Source organism: Pleurodeles waltl, chromosome 8 (assembly GCF_031143425.1).
Source record: "Pleurodeles waltl isolate 20211129_DDA chromosome 8, aPleWal1.hap1.20221129, whole genome shotgun sequence".
Taxonomy (NCBI): Eukaryota; Metazoa; Chordata; class Amphibia; order Caudata; family Salamandridae; genus Pleurodeles; species Pleurodeles waltl.
The window spans coordinates 1,147,271,489-1,147,292,608 of record NC_090447.1 but is presented as its reverse complement, the minus strand read 5'-3'; the positions used below and the strand labels follow the sequence as shown (position 1 = coordinate 1,147,292,608).

The 21,120-nt window shown below is 48.3% G+C and overlaps 1 protein-coding gene across 2 annotated transcripts in view; it reads right to left on the bottom strand.

The window, feature by feature from the left end:
* The window catches only part of RCBTB2 (RCC1 and BTB domain containing protein 2), a 463,444-nt gene that overhangs the window by 77,565 nt on the left and 364,759 nt on the right, over window positions 1–21,120 (bottom strand). For both annotated transcript variants that reach the window (XM_069205377.1, XM_069205376.1), the window contains one exon: window positions 15,330–15,469. In XM_069205377.1, coding sequence (XP_069061478.1) covers window positions 15,330–15,469 — 140 coding nt within the window. The remainder of the gene's footprint in view (window positions 1–15,329; window positions 15,470–21,120) is intronic.

The following is a 21,120-nucleotide window of genomic DNA, read 5'->3' as shown; positions in this document are numbered from 1 at the left end:
ACAAAATATATTTTTGCTATATAAAAACAATTGGCCTGGAGTTAGTGACTGATTGTGTGCCTCTTTTCTTGACTGTGTGGATGTACAATAAATGCTTAGCATTACCCTCTGATAAGCCCAGCTGCTCGACCACACTACCACAAACGAGGGCATTAGTATTAGCTACCTTAGCCTCTGTTAAGCCTCTGGGAAACCCCTGGTCCCTGTGCACACTATATCTCATTTTGATATAGTACATGCAGAGCCAGCTTCCTACAACAGGTGCTCTGCACGTTGGGGGGTGGTGGGCAGTTCAAAGCCACAGAACAAAGTGGCAGGGAGGTGGGGTTATGCTCTAAGGGGATGTTTATATGTTTACACGACAGGCAACATCCAGATCTCTGGTAAATGTTGGAAAGGCAGGATCCACGCACCTGATGACATTACCATAACACATGATGACAGACACTCTGGCACATGAAAACACTTCACACCCCCATAGGGTGATGTCCTGGAATGTCAATGGCCTTGGCCACAAATTAAAAAGAGGCATGGTGATGCAATACATAAAGTGGCAAAACCCAGACATAGTACTACTGCAAGAGAACCACTTACTGTGCAACACCTGCAAAGCAATGTCATACAGAGGCTACACATTAACCGCCCATGCAGGCAATACATATAATTTGAAGGAAGCGGGCATTCAAAAACACAGCACCATTCATGCCCCATGCAACACGGAGAGACACACAGGGGAAATTATGTGGCCCAGTCAGGAACACAGGATGGCATTACCATCAACATCTGCTCCATTTACATTCCGCCATGTCACCACCAACTCACCTGCCCTAAGAGCATTGTTATTTCAACTACAACTGGGCATGCTGATCTTTTATGGTGACTACAACACCGTTCTGTCTGAAGCTGAAGACCGGTTCACCCAGGCCACACGCACAGGGACGACATCCCGAGGTGAGGGTCGAAATGGGCCACCTGGAAGGCGAAACTGCAGAACTATAACGAAATTTACCTGGGGAGGAGGGTGAAAAAGCCACACATGCCCTCAGGTTGAAAGAAAAAAAGACCTACAGTATGACACAAAGGAGATTCCACGATGTTGCAAACAAAGCTGGTAAGCCCCTGGCATGGCTAGAAAAGAGAGACCAGGCTCAAAACTGGATACTCCACCTCACAACTGACAGTGGAGAGGTTAGAACTAGGGCAGAAGATATAGCAGAGGAATTTGCTACTTTCTACTCTATCTTACATCCTTTAAGGTTAGGGGCACCTCCCAACTACATGAGATCCATGAGTTTCTCTGGGACATTAAAACCCTTAAGCTCTTGGAAGAACATAAACAGATGTTAGACAGCAACTTCACACCAAGTGAGATTGTGCAGGCAATTTGCTCTCTTACGTCCGGGAAAGCTATTGGACCTAATGGCATTCCCACTGAGCTATACAAGGGCCTGGTGAGTAAGGTGGCGCCCCACCTACTAAACATGTGGATCGTGTCTAAAGCTGAAGGGAGGCTCCCCTAGGACCAACAGCAAGCCACAATTGTGATTCTCAAAGAAAATAAGCCCCTGGACCGATGTGGTTTGTTTAGACCCATATCCCTTCTGGATATGGAGGTTAAAGTCCTTGCCAAACTATTATCCACTAGGCTCAGGCAGATTATCACAACCTTGATTTATCCAGATCAATCGGGCTTTATGCCTAACCAGGGCATCAGACTTTACATTTTTTTTAATTATTTTTATTAAACACAACGTGACATACTATGAGCAATTCAGAGACATAAAACACCATCTTGTAGACGTGTGCAACAGGGCGCAGAGCTCACTTAGGAGGATCAACATTTACACATTCTCTTTCCCTCCCATCTTGCCTAAACTGTCTGGTCCGGTCTCACCAAGCCCCTATGAGGGCACCACCCACCTCCCTTCTTACCCCGCTCTCATCACATTCCTTGGGTGGCATCCACTGGCCCCATACCTTCTCCCATTTTTTAAGACTGCCTGGCTTTGGTAGACCACCCTCTCCGCTCTACAACACTAGTCCATGTCTGAAACCCATTCCTCCACTCCCGGTCACTGGGGGGGTCCCCCAGGCCCTGGCCACATTTCTCTTGGTCACCCCAGCTGCCAATTACAGCCATATTCGTTGATATTCTGTCCATGAAGAATCTCTGGTTATTGACAAGAGGCGCCACCTGGGGTCACGCGGGACCCATTCTCCTATGACCCGAGAAATTTCACTCACCATCTCACCCCAGAACAGCTGAATCCGAGGGCAGTCCTAGAGAATGTGACAGAATGTCTCCATCATCCCGCAAGCAGCATGCATATATCTGACTTGGCACGCCCCATCCACTGTAGCCGTACCCGGGAGAGGTATGACCTGTGTACTATCCGAAGCTGCACTAGGTGGAAGCGGGCTCGTATTGCGATTTCCCTGGTGCTTTTATGGTCTTCCACCCAGCCGGCGTCATCCACGGTGCATACATCCTCCTCCTATACCACTTTAGACCTCCTGCTGGGATCAGGACAGTTGTTCATCAGTTTCTTATAAATTGTCGAGATTGCCTGCTCCAACAGCGGCTCTGTGAGCACCCTATCCTTGAGCAGTATTGTTTGCCTAATTTGCTCTCCCTATGGGTGGTGTCTCCGGAGCGCATGGCCCAGCTGTAGGTTCCTATAGCGCGCTGTCTCTTACATATCAAATTCCATCTGTAAACCCTCAAAGGGTATAAAGGCGTTGTCTCTCCAAATGTCCCCCAAGTCTTCTATCCCTATTAGCGCTCACCTGGGGAAGCCCGCCAGTTCACTTACTTTCCTCAAGTGGTCACTGGCCCAGAGTGGGATACACATGGACAGTGTCTCCCTCTAACCCAGATGGCAATTAGCAGCCCTCCAAGTCTGCACCACTGTCTGTGTGTGCGTCGGCAGATGTCGGACTCCCCGCTGGCTGTATAGAACCCCCTTCTGAACTTTGGTACCCATTGTTGCTCTGTCTACCCGGTAGGACGTCCCAGTTGGGCTTGCAAAGTCCCACCCTTTAATCACCACCAATTGTGTCACCCAGTAGTACAACCTTACATCCGGGATTGCTAGTCCCCCCTCGTAGGCCCCCTTTGGAGCTTGCTCAGCGCAATACGCAGACGTCCTCCTGCCCATAGCAGTGATCTAAGTCTGGTTGATTTTCCAGAAGATCTCAGATGGGACTGCGACTGGTGTGTTCTGGAACATGTACAGTCATCATCTTATACAAAGCCCATGAGCATAAACAGCAGTTGCCACCAGTGCTCTATGTCCCTATTAAGCCTGTCTAGTTTTAGAGACAATTCCCGGCCGAGGAATTCTTGGGGGTCCCGCGTAATATATATCCCGAGGTATTTAAATCTGGTGGATACAACCGCAATAGTAATATGGTGAAGGAGGCTTGGGAGCTCCCCCCACTAGGGGTTAGATGAGGGGCTTGTCCCAGTTTATGCTATACCCTGAATGTTCTCCCAAGATGCAGAAGATTTGCACGAGCCTATCTATGGAGAAGGCTAGGTCCGTGACATATAGTAACACGTCATCTGCATATAAGGAGATGTACTCTTCCCAGCCCCCCATTCCCGGAATGCCCCTGACTAAGGGGTCTTAGTGGATCCCAGCCACCAGTAGCTCTATGGCCAGCGCAAAAAGCATTGGCGAAAGCGGACATCCCTGTCTCGTTCCCCCCCTGCAACCCGAAGGTCTGGGAATCAGTCTTATTTACTCTCACCCTCGCCAGGGGTTTCTGGTAGAGCAATGTGACCCACTTGCAAAACCACAGGCTGAATCCCATCTTCTGTAGTGTTGCAAACATATATCCCCACTCCAAACTATCAAATGCCATCTTGGCATCTAGGGCCAATAAGGCTGCCGGGGTATCCCCCGGAGGTTGTGTCATGTGGAGCACTCCATATAAGCAACAAATATTAAGACGGGTGCTTCTACGGAACATGAAGCCCGATAGATCAGCATGGACTAAAGATGAAATAACAGACTGCAACTGATTTGCCAGTACCATAGCTAGTAACTTTGCCTCCACATTTAGCAAAGATATGGGTCTGTAAGATTTGCACACTTTGTCCGGCTTCCCTGCTTTGTTTTTGACTACAATTGTTGCTGTTCTCTGATCAACAGGGAGTTGGCGGTCTGTCAGTGCCTCCTGAAACATACTTGCAAGCCCTTTATAGAGCTCCACTGGGAGCCCATTTGGCCCCGCAGCCTTGCAGGGTTGCAAAGTTCAGAGCACCCTTCCTACCTTCTCTGCCGGCAGATCCCCTTCCAGAGCCTCGCGTTCGTCCTTTGCAAGGGATACGAAGGCACCATCTTTCAGGAAGTCTTCACAATCTTCTTCCATCATAGGAGACCTAGAAGCGTACAGGCACTCATAGTAGGAGGCAAAGGGATCAGCTATATCTGCGCTGGTCTGTCTTATCACTCCTGTGCAGTCCACTATCTCCCGTACTCCCCTCTGTTCTTGGTCCCTCCTGTTCAACCACGCCAACAGCTTCCTCGTCTTGTCTCCTATATCATATAGCCTTCTCTGTGTGGTCAAGGCATACTAATGGACACTATCTTCAGCCAGGTCACGCAGTTCCGCTTGCAACTTTCAGCATGCCTCCTCCCAGTTTTCCCCGGCAGACGGGCTGCAAGGGCCCCCACCTCCCTCTCCAGCACCTCAATTTGTAGCTTTCTCTCCTTTTTCTTTCCCTGATCAACGCCTGGGCCTGTCTGGGGAGGACTACTTAAAGGACTCCCATAATACACAGCTAGAGGCCACTGATCCTGTGTTCTCCCGGAAATAAAGGTCAACCCCTTCCCCCAACCTCCTCCTAATGTCTGGCTCTTTGAGGTACCATGTATCAATTCTGGATGTGAGTACCTGGCTTTGTGTCGGCCCCTCCCGAGTTACCCTCACTGGCGAGTGGTCTGAGATAACCCATGTCCCATGGCTGGCCCCGCCGAAGTGGACGGCGTGAATGTGGTGCGTGTATATTTGATCTAGATAGGAAAAACTGCCATAGGGGGCGGAGTAATATGTATAATCCCAACATTGTGGGTGTTGTGCCCGCCATATATCCACCCATCCCACAGCATCTACAAATGATCTCAGCCGACCCCCCCCCACCCCTGGCGATGCATGTCCACTCAGTCTGTCAGCCTCAGGGTCACACACTGTGTTAATTTCCCTTCCCATGACAAGGACCCCAGGAGGCAACTCCAGCAGTAAGGCATCGATTTCTGGCAAAGTCGTTCCGTGCAGGCGTGGGGGGGATATATAAGGAGCATATGTTATGAGTGAGACCTTCCTAGTATCCCATGATTGCTACATATCGGCCCAAGTGGTCTGCCCTTGTGTGGGTGAGCGTGTATGGCAAAGCCCTCCTAAGAAGAATACCCGTTTCCCCTTGCATCAGACGAGTAGCCCACATGAGCCACTGAAGTGTACCCGCATCTATCTAGGGCTTTTTAATAGTTGCCACAAAGGTGGGTTTCCTGCAAGAGGACGACGTCCAGTATTGCATAACAACTGTCCTCCTGATCTTGCTTCCCAGCCCATTCACATTCCAAGACACAATGCTTATCTCTGTATGTGACCTGGTGTCCATCTTGAGGGCCTGTGGTGAACTCTCTGCCACCCCCCTCAGGATCCCAACCCGCAAGGGTAATCTTAGTTTTAGTCTGAGTGCCCTGTTTACACCTGCTCCACGCTCTGCATGCACGCTTCCTTCAGTCAAACTCTGCAAACTGCACAACTTAACAAAACTTAACAAAACCCCCCCAACTTATACCCCTACCCTGCCCTGCGGGTCCCCAACTACCCACTTCTCAACCTGGCAGAGCACCTGTCACCCAATAACTTTCAAACACATTTGTGGGTGAGCCAAAGATGCCAAAGCAAATGAATCTATCTATGTACGCAGATGCTCTCGTCCCTTTCATGTTTAAGAATGTTCAACCAGTCCGTCGGTGGGCACCAGCTCCGTCTCCAGAGCAACCTTCTGGGCCAGGACTCCCATTCTCTGCCCTGCTCTCAAGTCTTCTCCTCTCCCTCGGCTTGGTCCGACCCTGGCCCATCCCGGGGACCGTCTCGCTCGTCTCTCGCATGCCACCAACTGCTCCTCTACGTTTTCTCCAGCCCGAGAGTCCTCTGTGGGGGCCAGCAGGGAGACGCCTGTCTCTCTGGCATCCTCTTTCGCTACCGGGCTCAAGGTCCTCCCTTGACCGCCGTGCGCCAGCCCTCCAGCCAGTCCCAGGCCACCTCTGGTGATTGGAAGAGCCAGGACCAACCATCCGCCACTACCCTCAATCTGCTGGAAAGAGCATCATGTACTTGATATCTTTGGCCCGGAGAACCTTTATCACCTCCTCAAAGTGGCGGTGTTGCCACTGTACTTGCAGGTAAAATCAGTAAATCAGTAAAGAAGCGAACAATAGCATTTTCCCATTTCAGGTCGCCCCTTGAGTGGGATGTCTGTAAAATTGCATCTTGGTCCCTTAAGTTAAAGACTCTAGCGATTATTGTTCGGGAAAGTAATTAGACAGTCTCTTAGGGCACAGTTTATTCAGGAAAAGGTCCTCTATGAAAAGTTCTGCACTTTACACTTCTGTCCCTTCCAGGATGCCCATAATTTGGATGGTATTGCGGCCGGCCCTACCCTCATGATCTTCCAGCTTCGCAGAAACCCTGCTTGTTGTTTCATTAGTTCCTGTACTTGGTTTTCCAGCCTTTTAGTCACTGCTTGAAGCCCGTTGATTTGGCACCCGCTGTGGGGAACTTGTCCGTAACCTTGCGAAGGTCAGCTCTCAATAGGTTAACATCGATTGTCACAGCATCTATTTTCGGCTCAATGGTGCATCTAAACAATTGTATGGCCTCCATTGTCTCTCATAGCGAAGGTTCGTCACTTTCGAGTCTTCCATTGCCGGGGGTGACTTGTTCCTCTCCATTCCAGCTGTCTTCACCTGCACTGTGTATTTGTCTGGGTTGTTCAGCTGTGCAGTATGCAGGCCTCGGTTGCGTCCCATTGTTCCAGTCTCCCCTCCTGTGGCGCACACCAGACCACTTTCCCAAACCAAGTGCAGGGGTACATGGCGCATTATGCATCAGACCACTTCCTCCAGTCTTTCTCTGATCCTCTTCTGGCCCTTCACCACCCAGCCATCTCGGGCCGGTACACTGTTGCCACTGGGCCCCGTGCTTTGGGGTTAGCCTCCCGCATTGTCCTGTCATGGGGCCCCACTCCTGGGGTACTGCCACCTGTATCCCTCAATATCTTGGTACCTCCAGGGCTGCACCTTGCCCTTTCTCCACCCTCTTTGCCTGCGTCCAGCCCAGGACGGCCCGTCCCCCCGGTGCCCATCTTTTATTGCCGTCCCCTCCGCTGTTAATCAGGTGTGCCCCCAGTGTGGCTCTTGCTTTGGGGCTGCCTCAGCTTCCCACCACCTCTATCTCCATACCTGTTCTGGCAACAGCCAGGGAGTTGTTCCGGCCATGCTAACCCGGGCCGATCTTTCTTCTCCAGGCCTTTCCTCAATAGGCCCCTTCTTCCATGCACAATGCATTTCGGGACTTGCTGCACTCTGCAAGCTCCAATCTCGAAGCGGAGACCCTCTCACGTTCCCTAGGTCTCGGATCACCTCTCGTTTGTCTACCGGCCCTGGCCAACGTCTCCTCAGGCACCACTCTGCTGGTTGCAGCAGCCAACCTGAAAACAGGCTTCCCAGCCCGTCGCCTCTGTTTTCCTCTGGCTCGGCTGAGGCTGACTCCAGGCCGCACACCCTTCAGCCGCAGATGTACCTCAGTGGCAGCCCTTACCTTCTTGTTGGAGCTGCTTCTTCCCGGGGGCCGGGCCACTCACTCCGCTAGCCGCTGGCTGCTAGGTAGGCCGCAGCCCCGCTGCCCGCCATTTAGTTGCTCCGTTTGCTGGACCTCGGATTATTCAGCCGTTCTGACTCCGTGGACACTCCTAATCACAGCCAACAGGGTCCCCAGGAGCACACAGACCGATTCTATTGGTTTGCCCCCAACGCTGGGCAGGATTCATGGATGGAATTCAGGGTGCTGTTTCTGGCATTCACATAGCCTGCTTGGCCCCAAGCCACACCCCCGGGAGGCACCAGACTCAACCTTAGGCGACTCTTTGGCGTGATGGCCGGCTCAGCAAACAGATGATCCTGTCGATGGATACCTCTTTGGCCTTTGACACCCTAGAATGGGACTATATACAACAGTGTTGGAGCGCTTAGGATTCAGCCCTACCTTCCTGAGCTGGATTCAGAATACCAGAAACCGACAGCCCGAGTTTGAGTGAATGGGGCAAAAATGGGAACCATTGAACTTTATCATGGGACGAGACACGGGTGCCCACTCTCCCCATTGATTTTCACCTTGCTGTTGAAGCCCCAGGCAGTATGGATCAAGAATGATCCACTGGTGCAGGGAATTAATTGGGGGTAGTTATGGGCAGAGAGCATATCCCTTTTTGTGGATGACATTTTATTCCACGTAACGGACCCAGCACTGACTATCCCTAGACTAATGCAAATCCTTGTATCATTGGCACCTTCTCAGGATATACGATCAATTGGAAGAAATCACGGTGCCAAACCGATCCTATGGGACGAGAAGCCTATGCTCCTGGTGGCCGAGGAGTTTAAACACCTGGGCATTTATGACGTGAAAGACCCCCACTTATTCTACAAAAAAAACCTGATCTCCATTGTGGAGTGCTTTGAGGCAGTCATACAGCATTGGAGAGCCTTGCCACTCTCTCTCCTGGGGTGAGTGGTAATGTTTAAAATGATGACATTGCCACGTATGATATATTTGCACTGCAGAATGCCCCCTACCTGGTGCCCAAAGACTTCTTCCTCAAAATGGAGGCTACCCTTGGCTTCTACTCTGGGGTAATAGCCCACCGCACATAGCCCTCCAAAAACTGACCAGAGGCGAATACGATGGGTGTATTGGTCTACCCAACATACGAAAATATTTCTGGGCTATGCAGTTAGCGGCAGTTAATGATTGGGTTTTTGTGCAGTGGGGTGAACAAGCAGTACGAACAGACAGACTTGCATGGGGTAGGGAGGATCATGAGTGGCACTCTATAAGACCAACCTAGCTCAAACTCTCACTGTACACCAGAACAGTCATCGACATATGAAGGGCGGTCACCGCCCCACTGGGCTGGAAGAACCGACTAACTGAAATGACCCCCCCTATGGTCAAGGGACCTGCTATTGGATGTAGCCAAACTGCAGGGATTCGAGAAATGAAGACTGATCGGCATCACTAAACTGGGTGACGTACGGCAGGGGGAACACTATTGATGATGGCAAAACTGACAGACCAATGTCAGGTAACGCATACACAAAGCTATAAATATATCCAGCTCACACATGCTCTTGCTTCACATATACAAAAAGGCACGACTGTTGAGGAATTCTCCCCATTAGAGGACCGTATATTGACAGAACCAATGTGCAGAAAAGCCCTCTCTGATATACAAAAAACTGATAAACAACACCCCTGGCACCCTTCAGGGCCTTAAAGTTAAATGGTAGACAGAGGTGGGGGGGATTTGAGGAAGGTGAATGAGAGGAGGTGCACAGAGAAATCGCCATCAAGTCCTGGTTTAGGCTGGTCCAGCTACACTCGCTCGACTGCTCCTACTACTCCTGCAGGATCCTGCATTTCTTGGGTAGATGACCAACTGTGGCCTGTTAGAGAGGCTATCGGTAGGTGGGGGACCTTCCCACATGTGGCCTGGAGTTGCCAGAGGCTAAAACCTACTGGTCGTCCATCAGTGGAATAATGAAAAATGTGACAGGATACTCCATATCAGACAGTCAAATGTTTCATACTGAACACCTGGGCCGATGACTTGCCTCCTCTGTATGGTGTGGTTGTCCTCTTGCCTTGCAGTTGCTAAGAGAAATATAGCACAGAATATAGCAGCAGAACCGCCAAACTTACAAGACTGGCAAAAAGACATGGATTGGTACATGCTTGTAGAAAAGATAATTTACCAAATCAGAGGATGCCCCAGGAAATGGGAGAAGGTGTGGGCCCCGTGGAGAGCCCAGACAGGAGATGGGGATGAGAGAGATGATTTGAGTACTGTGTGTTAATAGAAAGATAACCCTTGAAACTGAGCCACTGCATTCACCATATGTGACCTAATTGCTTTATTCCTAACGTTTTTAATTATCATGCCAATCTATGCCTGCTGCGCCTGCTGCAATTTATTATTATTTGTTTGTTAGTGTTTCTCCTTAATCTGGAAACTAATAAAAAGAACTTTCAAACAAAAAAAAGAACACCAAGTCCTACTGTTACCAGGCCGGAGGTCAATAATTATTGTTAGGATGGATAAATTATATTCTGTCATGCAGCTTTCTGAAACTGAGGGAGATAGTAGCAGTTAAAGTCCCAATTCTTTTTATCACCTAGATGCTGCAGCAGAATATGTGGAAGGTTTTGGGTGAAGGGAATGAAGGCTTAGGGTTTGTGCTTTAGAATGTTATCTGTAATGTGACTTTAAACTCTGGTGCTCTGTTGGTATTGTTAACATAGGTTTTTACGGGCACACTGTGTATGCGGGTGGTTGGCATCAGCAGATTGGGCTCTTGAGTTATTTACTGGGGGTTGTATAACCTGATCTCCTGAACTCTGAGATCCTCAGTGTCTCAATATCCAGGGTAGATCTGAGACTTAATCACATAGTTGTTTAATTTGCAGTTGGAGATATAATAAGGAAGTGTAGCGACAGACATTTCCACTTTCATCACCTCCATTTTCCCTTTATTAAGGCTGAGTTCACCTCCCACTTTTAGCTTTAGACATCACAGCATGGTCTGTTCCTGCTCTTAAACTTCCCTAAACTTTGTTATTTCTTTTAACCTCCACAAATTGTGCAGTCCCTCTTATTCCATTTCATCCAAATTCTTGTTTCTCACCTTCCTTTTTTAAGACAGACCCCTCATAGTACTCCATAATGAGTACTTGGTAACACTGGATATAGTCTCCCGTTAATAGTGAAAGAGGAGGGCGTGGCTGGCAAGATGGACGATCACCAGCTCAAAACCTAAGCTCCCCGCCTGGCACAAGTATCCTTCTACATCCTGCCGCAACTTTACTGACCCGACAGACACAGTGGGTCGTGCTGACTCTCGGCCACACGGGGGCACATCTATAAGCCTTGGTCGGCAGCCAATGTTCCCTGGAGAGCGGATCTGGAGCTCTGCACCCTGCTTGCTTAGGGAGGGGAGTGGAGGAGGGTGGCGCGCTGAGGGGGCTGCCTGGAGCTATGGAGTGGCCCTGCCCGCAGCTGAACTAGTCTCAGCTACTGGAGGACTGCAGCGACCTCTGGGCTATTGCCTGTGGAGACCTCCCCCCGACAAACGAAAGTGGAGCACAGCCCAGCACCCTGTACCTGCAGTTGTTGTCCATGCCTGGTCGGAGCATAGGCGGAGGGCTGTTGTGAGCCCTGTGCAGCATCAGAAGCGAGCTGTGGCCTTTGATGGAGTCAGGGACTTGGCGGCCGACTCGGCGAGGAAGCAGCAGCAGACCAGCCCTTTGATCCCTTCGGCTCAGAAGACATTGAAGAGCAGGAGAGGGACCTTTCGGAGGTTGAGGGAGTCACCGAAGGGTAGGATGACCAGATATAAAGAGCTGCTGAAACAAACAGGGCCGTCCCAGCAAATCTAGGGCACCTGGTCACCCTACCAGTAGGGGATGGCACATTGGTCTGTGGTCTGCTCTGAGGTGACAGGGGACCCGCTACTGTGGCCCAAGTGGGCTGACTGTTGTTGTCCCCCCCTCCCTCCTTCCTAGCAGCTGGCCCTCGGGATTCTTTTGGATAGAGGCCTGAGCCTCAGGGTGCCACTACAGAGGGGGGCCCGACTGCGGCACAGTAGCGCAACAGTCTGCGCGTGAAGAGAGTCCTGCCCGAAGGGATCTGGCTCAGGGATTGAGATTGGGCTTACACCTCTTTTTTTCCCACGTTGACTTCACACCTGACGATGGCACGCACTTGGGTCACTGGTACGCTAGCTTGCTGTCCCTGCTGATGGTTGCGGGGCCCTGTTGAGACCTCCTTCGACGTGGGGGGAAGCAACCTTTCAGTGCTGGATCCTGGAAACTATGTGTGTGCTGTTTTGAAGTTGCTACACAGATGAGGGTGAGCACCTAGAGTTGCCCTCTGTGTGGAGTGGAGATTCTGAAGCACCTGTGGTGTGGCCCTGGTGAGGGGTGATCACTGCTGCAGGTGCAAATCGTGGACTGCCAGCATTGGTGTGCTGTGGACAGTTGGAGGGCTTCAGACATGGGGGAGGGGGTGCCCTCTTGCCTAGTTGTCACCATTGCTCTGAGGTTTTGAGCCCACACGAACAATGCCTCCTCGCGCCACTGCCTGGTGGCCGACTGCACATCTCTTGTTGAGATGGGCAAGGACAGAAGTACACGCAGTGGACAGGAAACTTGCAGCAGACCAAGATGTACCGATTTACTGCTGTGGTGGGGGTCAGGTGTCAGGGGGGCTCCACCGCCAACACAGGCCTTCACGAACCACAGGGCCCGGGGGGGGGTGCAGATCCTTGCTGCAATTGAGGCCACTGATGCAGGACTCTGGGCACTGATAGACACTGTTGACTGAAGTGAATTTACTGTGGGCTGACATCAGGAAGGTGGCAGAGAGCGCTTCCTGGAGACAAAGCAGCAGGTCCAAAAGATGCAGGAAGAGGTCACTGGTTTTTGCTCTGCACTCACCACCCTGACCGCGCAGACGCATAAATTGAAGATTAGAGAAGATGATGAGGAGGGACGCTCCCACCGCAGTAACCACTTCTGTGGGGTTCCCGGAGGGCGTGTAGTGAGAATGCTCCCCTCACCCCCACAGTCCTTTTTGGAAGAAATGATCTGCTTTGTGCTGCCGGGGATTACACTTTAACCAGTATTTGTGGTGTAACAAGCTCATAGAGCACTAGCGCCTCCCCCAGGGGCGCCCCGGAGAACAATGATTGAAAAAAATCCATAAATACCTGGAGAGAGACGCTGTCTTGCAGGCAGTCCACAGGAAATGTGACTCCACCTTTGAGAACTGCATGATTTGTATATTTCCTGATTACATGCAAAGCATACAGAATCTGCGGCAGTCCTTTGGGGGGTTCAAACAAGAACTAAAGGTGATGGGACTGATCTACATGCTCTTCTACCCTGCGAAACTTAAAGTACATCATGATGGGTGCTCACACTTCTTCACAACTCCAGAAATGGTGTGGGACTGGTTGGAAATTCGGAGTGGGGACCAAATACCACCTCCGGCGCCAAGGGGACAGAGAGCAGGGACACAGTACCGGAGTCGGGCAGATCACTGCAACAGTGAAGGAACAAGAGTAGGAAGAGTTTGAGGTCCTCGGCGAGAGTTGGGGTTTGCAGTGATGGAACACTGGACGTAGAGAGCCAGAGGTCATAGAAAGAAGCGGCTGGGGCAATAGTGGAGCGGGTGATGTCCTCTCCATTGGGCAAGGACAGATCAGGAACGACTGAAGGCACACCTGAGACTGAGGAAGCATGACACCAGGAGCTGAGTGTTTGGTGGCGCACTGGGCAGTTACCGTTCCTGAAGCGGTGAAGCAGCCTGCTGGCTGCCCTGACCTGTCCTCCTGTTTGACCAGACCACGTGGCCCACACACTACAGACTAAATACTCCTGTGCCACTGTGAAGTCGCACTCAGTCTTCTGTAATGTATGGCACAGTGGATGCCGGGCCTGGGAGAGTTGCGGCCCTTTAAGGGGGGTGAGGTAGTGTGTGGTTGCCACCTCCCCTTTAGCAATGTTTGCTATTTTTAGGGTTTAAAAAGAGTGGATGCGTGAGTGTGTGGCTGTGAGGAGTGAGTGCAGCTTTAATGGGAATAGGAAACCTGATTCGAGGGCACCTTGCATCACCTGGGTTTTCCTGGCCCTTGGAACAGCGATTGTGTGAGGGTGGATACATTTGTATTAACTTAGTCTTCTCTCTGGGTGGGGTTTTCATGATTGAGGAGTCACAACTGTTGGGGTTTTTGTGTGTTTACCTAGGGAAGGGTGACAAGGGGAGGAGGGTTTGGGGTTGTTATGTCACATTGTTTTTCCAGGTGACTAGCCTTCCCATTTTATACATATGATGTGGGAATGTTACGGACTGCAGGGGAACTGGACCAGGGTAGTTGATATGTTACGTAGGGTTAAGGCCCCCCGGGTGGAGAGGGGTATGAAGCACTGCATGCTGGGCTTATTGACACATCCGACGAAGGGGAGCAAGATATAGTACCGTTGCGCCCTGCTTGGGCTGGTACTAGTGAGGAGATGCGCTGCTGTTCATTGGGCCAGCCGTACGCCGCCGATACTGAGCTGCTGGTTGGCAGACCTTACGGAATGGGCGGTGGGTGAGGAATGCAGACTAAAAAGAGTGAGACAGGATGAGAAAACAGAGGCAATCTGGAGTTGTAGGGAGACATGCTAGACAGTCTGGAAGGTGATGGCCAGGGTTTTCAAGAGGGTGAATTGGACTAGTCCGGGTGGGAAGAGGGGTCCTCTGCCGATACAGAGAGCGATACCGACAGAGAAGCAGAGCCACAGGCTACAAATGTGTACACGCTGGATTGATTGAGCGCAGAGTTGGGTGATTGTCTCTGACTGACTACACTGGAGGATACTAGGTACTTTTTAACTTCTCGCACCTATCCCTCCTTCCCCTTCCACCTTCACCCCTCTTCCACCCTCCCCCTGGAGCATGATGCCTGTAGAACTGCGGTATGTTTATATGGCACTTTGACGCACCATTGTATCTCTGCTGTGATGTTATACTGTTGAAATGAAGCTGTGATTGTTCACAAAATTATTAATAAAAACAATGCTTAAAAAAATAGTGAAAGAGGACTGCTGGAGGATGACACGGGTACTTCTATGTCAAATTTCAAGATCACAGGAGGACTCATAAATAGGTTTTTTTGAAGTCCACTATTTTTCCAAAATGATGTAGCCTTCCTTTTTCTTCTCATGAGGCTTATTCTGTGATTATTATTTTATTTTTACGGATTGACAAAAGGCGTACATCCCAGCCATGCTTTTGAGATAAAGATAACGTTAAACCAAAACATAAAAATCTGAAAGATATTTCCAATGTCTTAGTTTTTAGTTGTATTCCTGCCCATAATAGATTGCCAGAATAGCAATTTTGTGAGCATGCAACAGTAATATTTTATTTTCATCTCTTCATTTTCTGAAATAGTTATACCAAATTGTCTCCACGAAATGTTGATTACCTATTGCATCCTCTGGTGAGAGATTGATACTATCTGTGTACAAATATTCCAGGAAGGCACGATACACAGGATAAGAAAACTGATTCATTTCTATGATTTCCTCATCATTGTTATGTAGCATGGAACGTAAATATTCACACCTGGGGGTACAAACAACAAACATGTTACACAGCTTTTGGCTTAGCACAATTGTAACAAAGACAAAAGTGCACCACTTATATTTCATTGATATCAAATTATGCAAATCATACCTAAATATAATCAGGGTCATTGGAATTATGGAATTCTGCAACTGTGGCATTTTGCGTAACGTTATGGATGTGCCGCAGTTCCCAGATAATCCATCAACTACTGCATAATCATCAGATTTTAACAAAAAAAAAAAAGTTTTTTTTAGCTCAATTGGATCAAAAGTTACTAAAAACATGGTGACAAGTTCCTGTACAGCAGAAGGCCCTTCACATAGATGGGCGGGTCACCTTTCAGTTGCTTATTGTAGTATTTGGGTATTAAATAAGGTGAAATCATTACCCAGACAGTTTTACGATATATAACAATGACAAAATAATGAAGTAATAATACACTCACAAAATGTGCTGCATTAAGCCGCATAATCTGCCTTTTTTGCCTCATAATTTAGTCAAGCCTGTCGCATAATTTGGTCCTCCTCTGCGCCATAATTTCAGTGGCCCTGAATATGATACATTACAAAAGGTATAGCAGAAGATCACATCCTCTTAAGTTTCCTTTCTTCTATCATGTGTAGCACTTGGCGACCTTACATTGTCCACAATTCTCCGAAAGCCTTTCTGCTATATAGGTTGTGGCATTTTGAAATGCTAATTCTCTACCATCCTTCCCCATTTCACATCTATGTTTGCACAGTTTCCCTTACATAGTCTAAAAGACAAATCTTTAGCTTAATCGTCCACCATGCTTCCTGGGTGACATCAAATATAAGTGACAAGTGAATGTCATAGAAAACCATCAGCGGTTTATTGTCCTGTCCTCCAGCTGACGCTGCAACCTAGAGGGTTAGGTTGACAAATGGGTCGGGCACTATGCCCTGCAAGCACACCACACTTGTCTTGACCTTGTCCCATTGTGGACTCCCATCCATGTCCCTTAGATTCCCTTACAGGTCGAAAACTGTTACAATTGTATAAATCGTCATAGGGCTCTGAGATATCAAATGATATCCCTGTCAATTTCACAACTTGAATGAAATTTACATTTTGAAGGGTGGTTGTTTGCTCTGGATGGTACAAGAGGAACGCTTCACTCCTTTTCCACTGCTCTTATATATAGGCATGCAAAGCATCCAGATCCACGTCATGAAGCAAAGTTGATTTATTCTTTTTTCCACACAAAGACTATCTTTTTCTTTGATGGAATATATTGTCTCAAGGTTAACAGATTTGAATGCTGTACACAAGGGTTTTTAAATCCCTTGGCTCGAAAATGAATATATTGCTAGCATCCTGTACCCATTCATCATTATAGAATTATTCTCTTTTCCGAGGTGTTTTCACCTAACAAAAAGTCATTTTATTGTTTAATGTTCTCAGGGTGTTTTATGTCCTCAGGGTGTTTTGCAATGTTTTCATCAATTGATTACTGAAAGCAGCAACTTCTCCATTCTACAAATGAAAAATAAATCTGATTTAAGATGACACACAGGCATACTTCCTGGGCAGTACACTCTAGATATACTGCATCCAGAACCTGTTGGTGTATTTCCTACTAGTGAAACAATCCGGAGTGACAAACTTTAAGACAAGATGCTACTACCAGGTGAGGGGCTCTTGCTGCGAATGGATGCATTGAAGATTCAAATAATTAACTTGCTCCAACCGATTTCCAGTACTACTGGACTGGCAGCCTTGGAGGTTTTTTAACACACTTCAACAACTGGCCTTTGATGTATAAGGACATCATATTCGCACAGGATAATACGAAACTGGTACAATTACACATAGCGACATATAGAAAAGCATTACACAAAAGTACATGTTAAACCCATGACGTAATGCAGGATTTATAAACAAAAAAAGGGGGGTTTGGACATCTTGCCTAGTTTGTGTGATGAACAGAAGAGAGAAAGAGGTATTTTGCTGCTAAGCCTTTTCCCTCTCAGGTGCCAAGCTTTTTTTTGGCTATTTGGGGCAGTTCACGCTTAGGACCTCATAACATTTTGTCCACATAAGCTACCCACGCCATATTTGTGTCTGTTTTTTCCCCAACATCCTAGGGATTCTAGAGGTACCCAGAGTTTGAGGGTTCCCCTGGAGGAGACCAAGAAATTAGCCAAAATACAGTGTAAATTTCGTGTTTTTTTTAAATAAATTGAAAAAAAGGGCTTCAGAAGAAAGCTTGAGGTTTTTTCCCTGAAAATGGCATCAACAAAGGGTTTACAGTGCTGAAATCACCATCTTCCCAGCTTTCAGGAACAGGCAGACTTGAATCAGAAAACCCAATTTTTCAACACAATTTTGGCATTTTACTGGAACATATCCCATTTTCACTATTATTTGCGCTTTCAGTCTCCTTCCAGTTGGTGACAGAAATGGGTGTGAAACCAATGCTAGATTCCGGACAGCTTAACATTTCTTAAAAGTAGACGAAATTCTAAATTCAGAAAGTAACAGCTAAAATAAAACAATATTGAAATTGAGGTGAAAAAAGAGCCATCTCTGTCTACGTTTTCTTCTATAAGTTTTTACAGCTATGGCAGATTTTTGAAAGCAATATACTGTTACGTCCAAGAAAGGAGCTGCATCTTGCAATGGGTTTTCATTGTATACCGGGTATACAGCAATTAATTTGGTGAAATATAAAGAGTGAAAACTAGATATCAAGGAAATCTTTGTATTTCCAAAACGGGGACAAGATAAGGTGTTGAGAAGCAGTGGTTATTTGCACGTCTCTGAATTCCGTGGTCCCCATACTAGCATGTGAATTACAGGGCATTTCTCAAATAGACGTCTTTTTTACACAATGTCTTATATTTGGAAGGAAAAAATGTAGAGAAAGACAGGGGGCAATATAACTTGTTCTGCTATTCTGTGTTCCCCCAAGTCTCCCGATAATAATCGTACCTCACTTGCGTGGGTAGGTCTAGTGCCCGCAACAGGAAATGCAACATGGACACATCACATTTTCCCACAGAAAATTGACCTGTTTTTTGCAAAGTGCCTAGCTGCAGATTTCCTCTAGCCTCTAGCTCATCCGGCACCTAGGAAAACCTAGCAAACCTGGACATCTCTGAAACTAGACACCTAGGGGAACCCAGGATGGGATAACCAGTGGGCTCTCACCAGGTTCTGTTACCCAGAATCCTTAGCAAACCTCAAAATGTGTCCACAAAAAACAGTTTTCCTCACATTTTGGTGCTGCAAAGTTCTGGAATCTGAGGGAATCTACAAACTTCCTTCCACCCAGCATTCCCCCAGGTCTCCCGATAAAAATGGTATCTCACTTGTGTGGTTAGGCGTTGTGCCCGTGACAGGAAATGCCACAAAACACTACGTGGACACATCAAAATGATCAAATACGAAACTACCTGTTTTTGCGAGGGTGGGGGGGACCTGCGTTTTTGGTCCTGGGCTCAGCCATCTAGGGAAACCTACTAAACCCAGACATTTCTGAAAACTAGATACCCGAGGGAGACCAGGGAGGTGTGACTTGCGTGGATTCCCCAGTGTTTTCTTATCCAGAATCCTCTGCAAATCTAAAATTTAGCTAAAAAACAAAAATCACATTTTCCCCACATTTCCGCACCGGCACAGATTTACTACCACCCAAAGTTCCTTTCAGTCTCCTGATAAAAATGATACCTCACTTGTGTAGGTGGACCTGTGACAGGGAAGAGCCAAAAACATGTCGAAATTGAGGGGAAACCAAAGCGGGCCCAAAGGGGTAGTTTGGGAAAAAACGATTTTAGGATGATTAGTGGGGCAGAATTTTTATTGGTGTAGATGCGACAATGCTGGGTGGTAGGAATTTTGTGGATTACTGCAGATTCCGAAAGGTTCCATCACACAAATGTGGGGAAAATGTGTGATTTCAAGCAAAGTTGGAGTTTTGCAGGGCACTGTGGGTAAGAAAATGGTGCAGGGTGCATGTGAAGCACACCGCCCTGGACTCACCTAGATGTTTAGTTTTCAGATGTGTCTAGGTCTCATAGATTTTTCTACATGACAGTGTCCCAAAGTCCAAAAAGTGGAGCCCTCACCATTCCAAGTGGGACAATTTTAAGATGTTAGACAAGCTCTGGTGGCCCAAATGTAAAACCAAAACCCAAAATAATCAAATGTCCTCTTGCTTGCCGTTGGCATAAGATCTTTTAGTGTGCGTGGGGAGAGCTGAAAGAATGTTACCCCCTTCAGTTGGGGTGAGGGCATAACCATGCCCATACTGGTTGGTAGCCACCACCCCACTATTTTTTATATATTTTTTTAGTTCTCTGGCATCTAGTAGGATTTTTGCCCCCCCCCCCCCCCCGGGTTGTGGATTGGGGGTAATTGCCCCATCTGCCCACCAGTGGGCAGAACAACTTCCTCCACATTTATTTGGGGTGGGGGTATGGCCATACCCCCACCCTCTATTTTTGAAAGAAAAAAAATCTTTCCTGGTGTCTGGTGGACTTTCTGACCCCCTTGGGGGCACATGGGCCTTCCAAAAATAGGCCGATCTGCCCCCAAAGGGGGCAGAAATGGCCAACAGTTATGTTCCCCCATGGGGAGCGACCCTTGCCCAAGGGGCTGCTCCCCCAAACAAAACACACGCACACACCTATCCCTTGTGCCTAAGTGGTTTCTGCCCCCCCCGGGGGCAGATGGGACTAATAGAAATAGGCCTAAAATAAATTTGCCCCCCAGGGGAGTGACCCTTGCCTAAGGGGTCGCACCCCATCTGTAAAAAAAAAAAAATTAAATATCCCTGGTGCCTAGTGCTTTCTGCCCCCCTTGGGGGCAGATCGGCCTAATTAAAATAGGCTGATCTGCCCCAAGGTGGGCAGAAATAGCCTAAAATAAATTTGCCCCCAGGGGTGCGACCCTTGCCTAAGGGGTCGCTCCCCTTGCGTGAAACTGGCACAAAAAAAAAATCCCTGGTGTCTGGTTTCTGCCCCTCTTGGGGACAGATTGGCCAGAGAAAAATACGCCGATCTGCCCCCAAGGTGGGCAGAAATGGCTTAAAATTAAATTGCCCCCCAGTGGAGCTATCTGTAAAAAAAAAAAAAAATCCCTGGTGCCTAATGTTTTCTGTCTCCGGCAGATAGGCCTAATTAAAAAAAGATTGATCTGCCCCCAAGGGGGTCAGAAATAGACTAAAAACAATCCCCCACCCCACCGGGGAGCGACGCTTGCCTAAGGGGTCTCTCCCCACATGTAAACAATAAAAAATATATATATATCTCTGGCGTCTAGAGGTTTCTGCCTCCACTGCAGCAGATCGGCCTACTTACAATAGGCCGATCTGCTCCGGGGGGGCAGAAAAGGTCTTTTAAAAAAATGCCCCCCAGGGGAGCGACCCTTGCTCACGAGGTCACTCCCCTTCATTATAAACATAAAAAAGATAAACGGTGGGCATTTCTGCAGCCCAATAGCACTCCCCCCTTGAGCCAGTCCCTGGACGTAATGGTTACGTCCTTGGCGCCTCAGCGCTGCAGCCAAAGACATAACCATTACATCCATGGCGGGAAAGGGTTAATAACCTTCTCGCTACTTAGTTACGCCCAACCATGAGGACTGAGTGACTGCTCCTAAACCTCCTGGATGATCTGTGAATC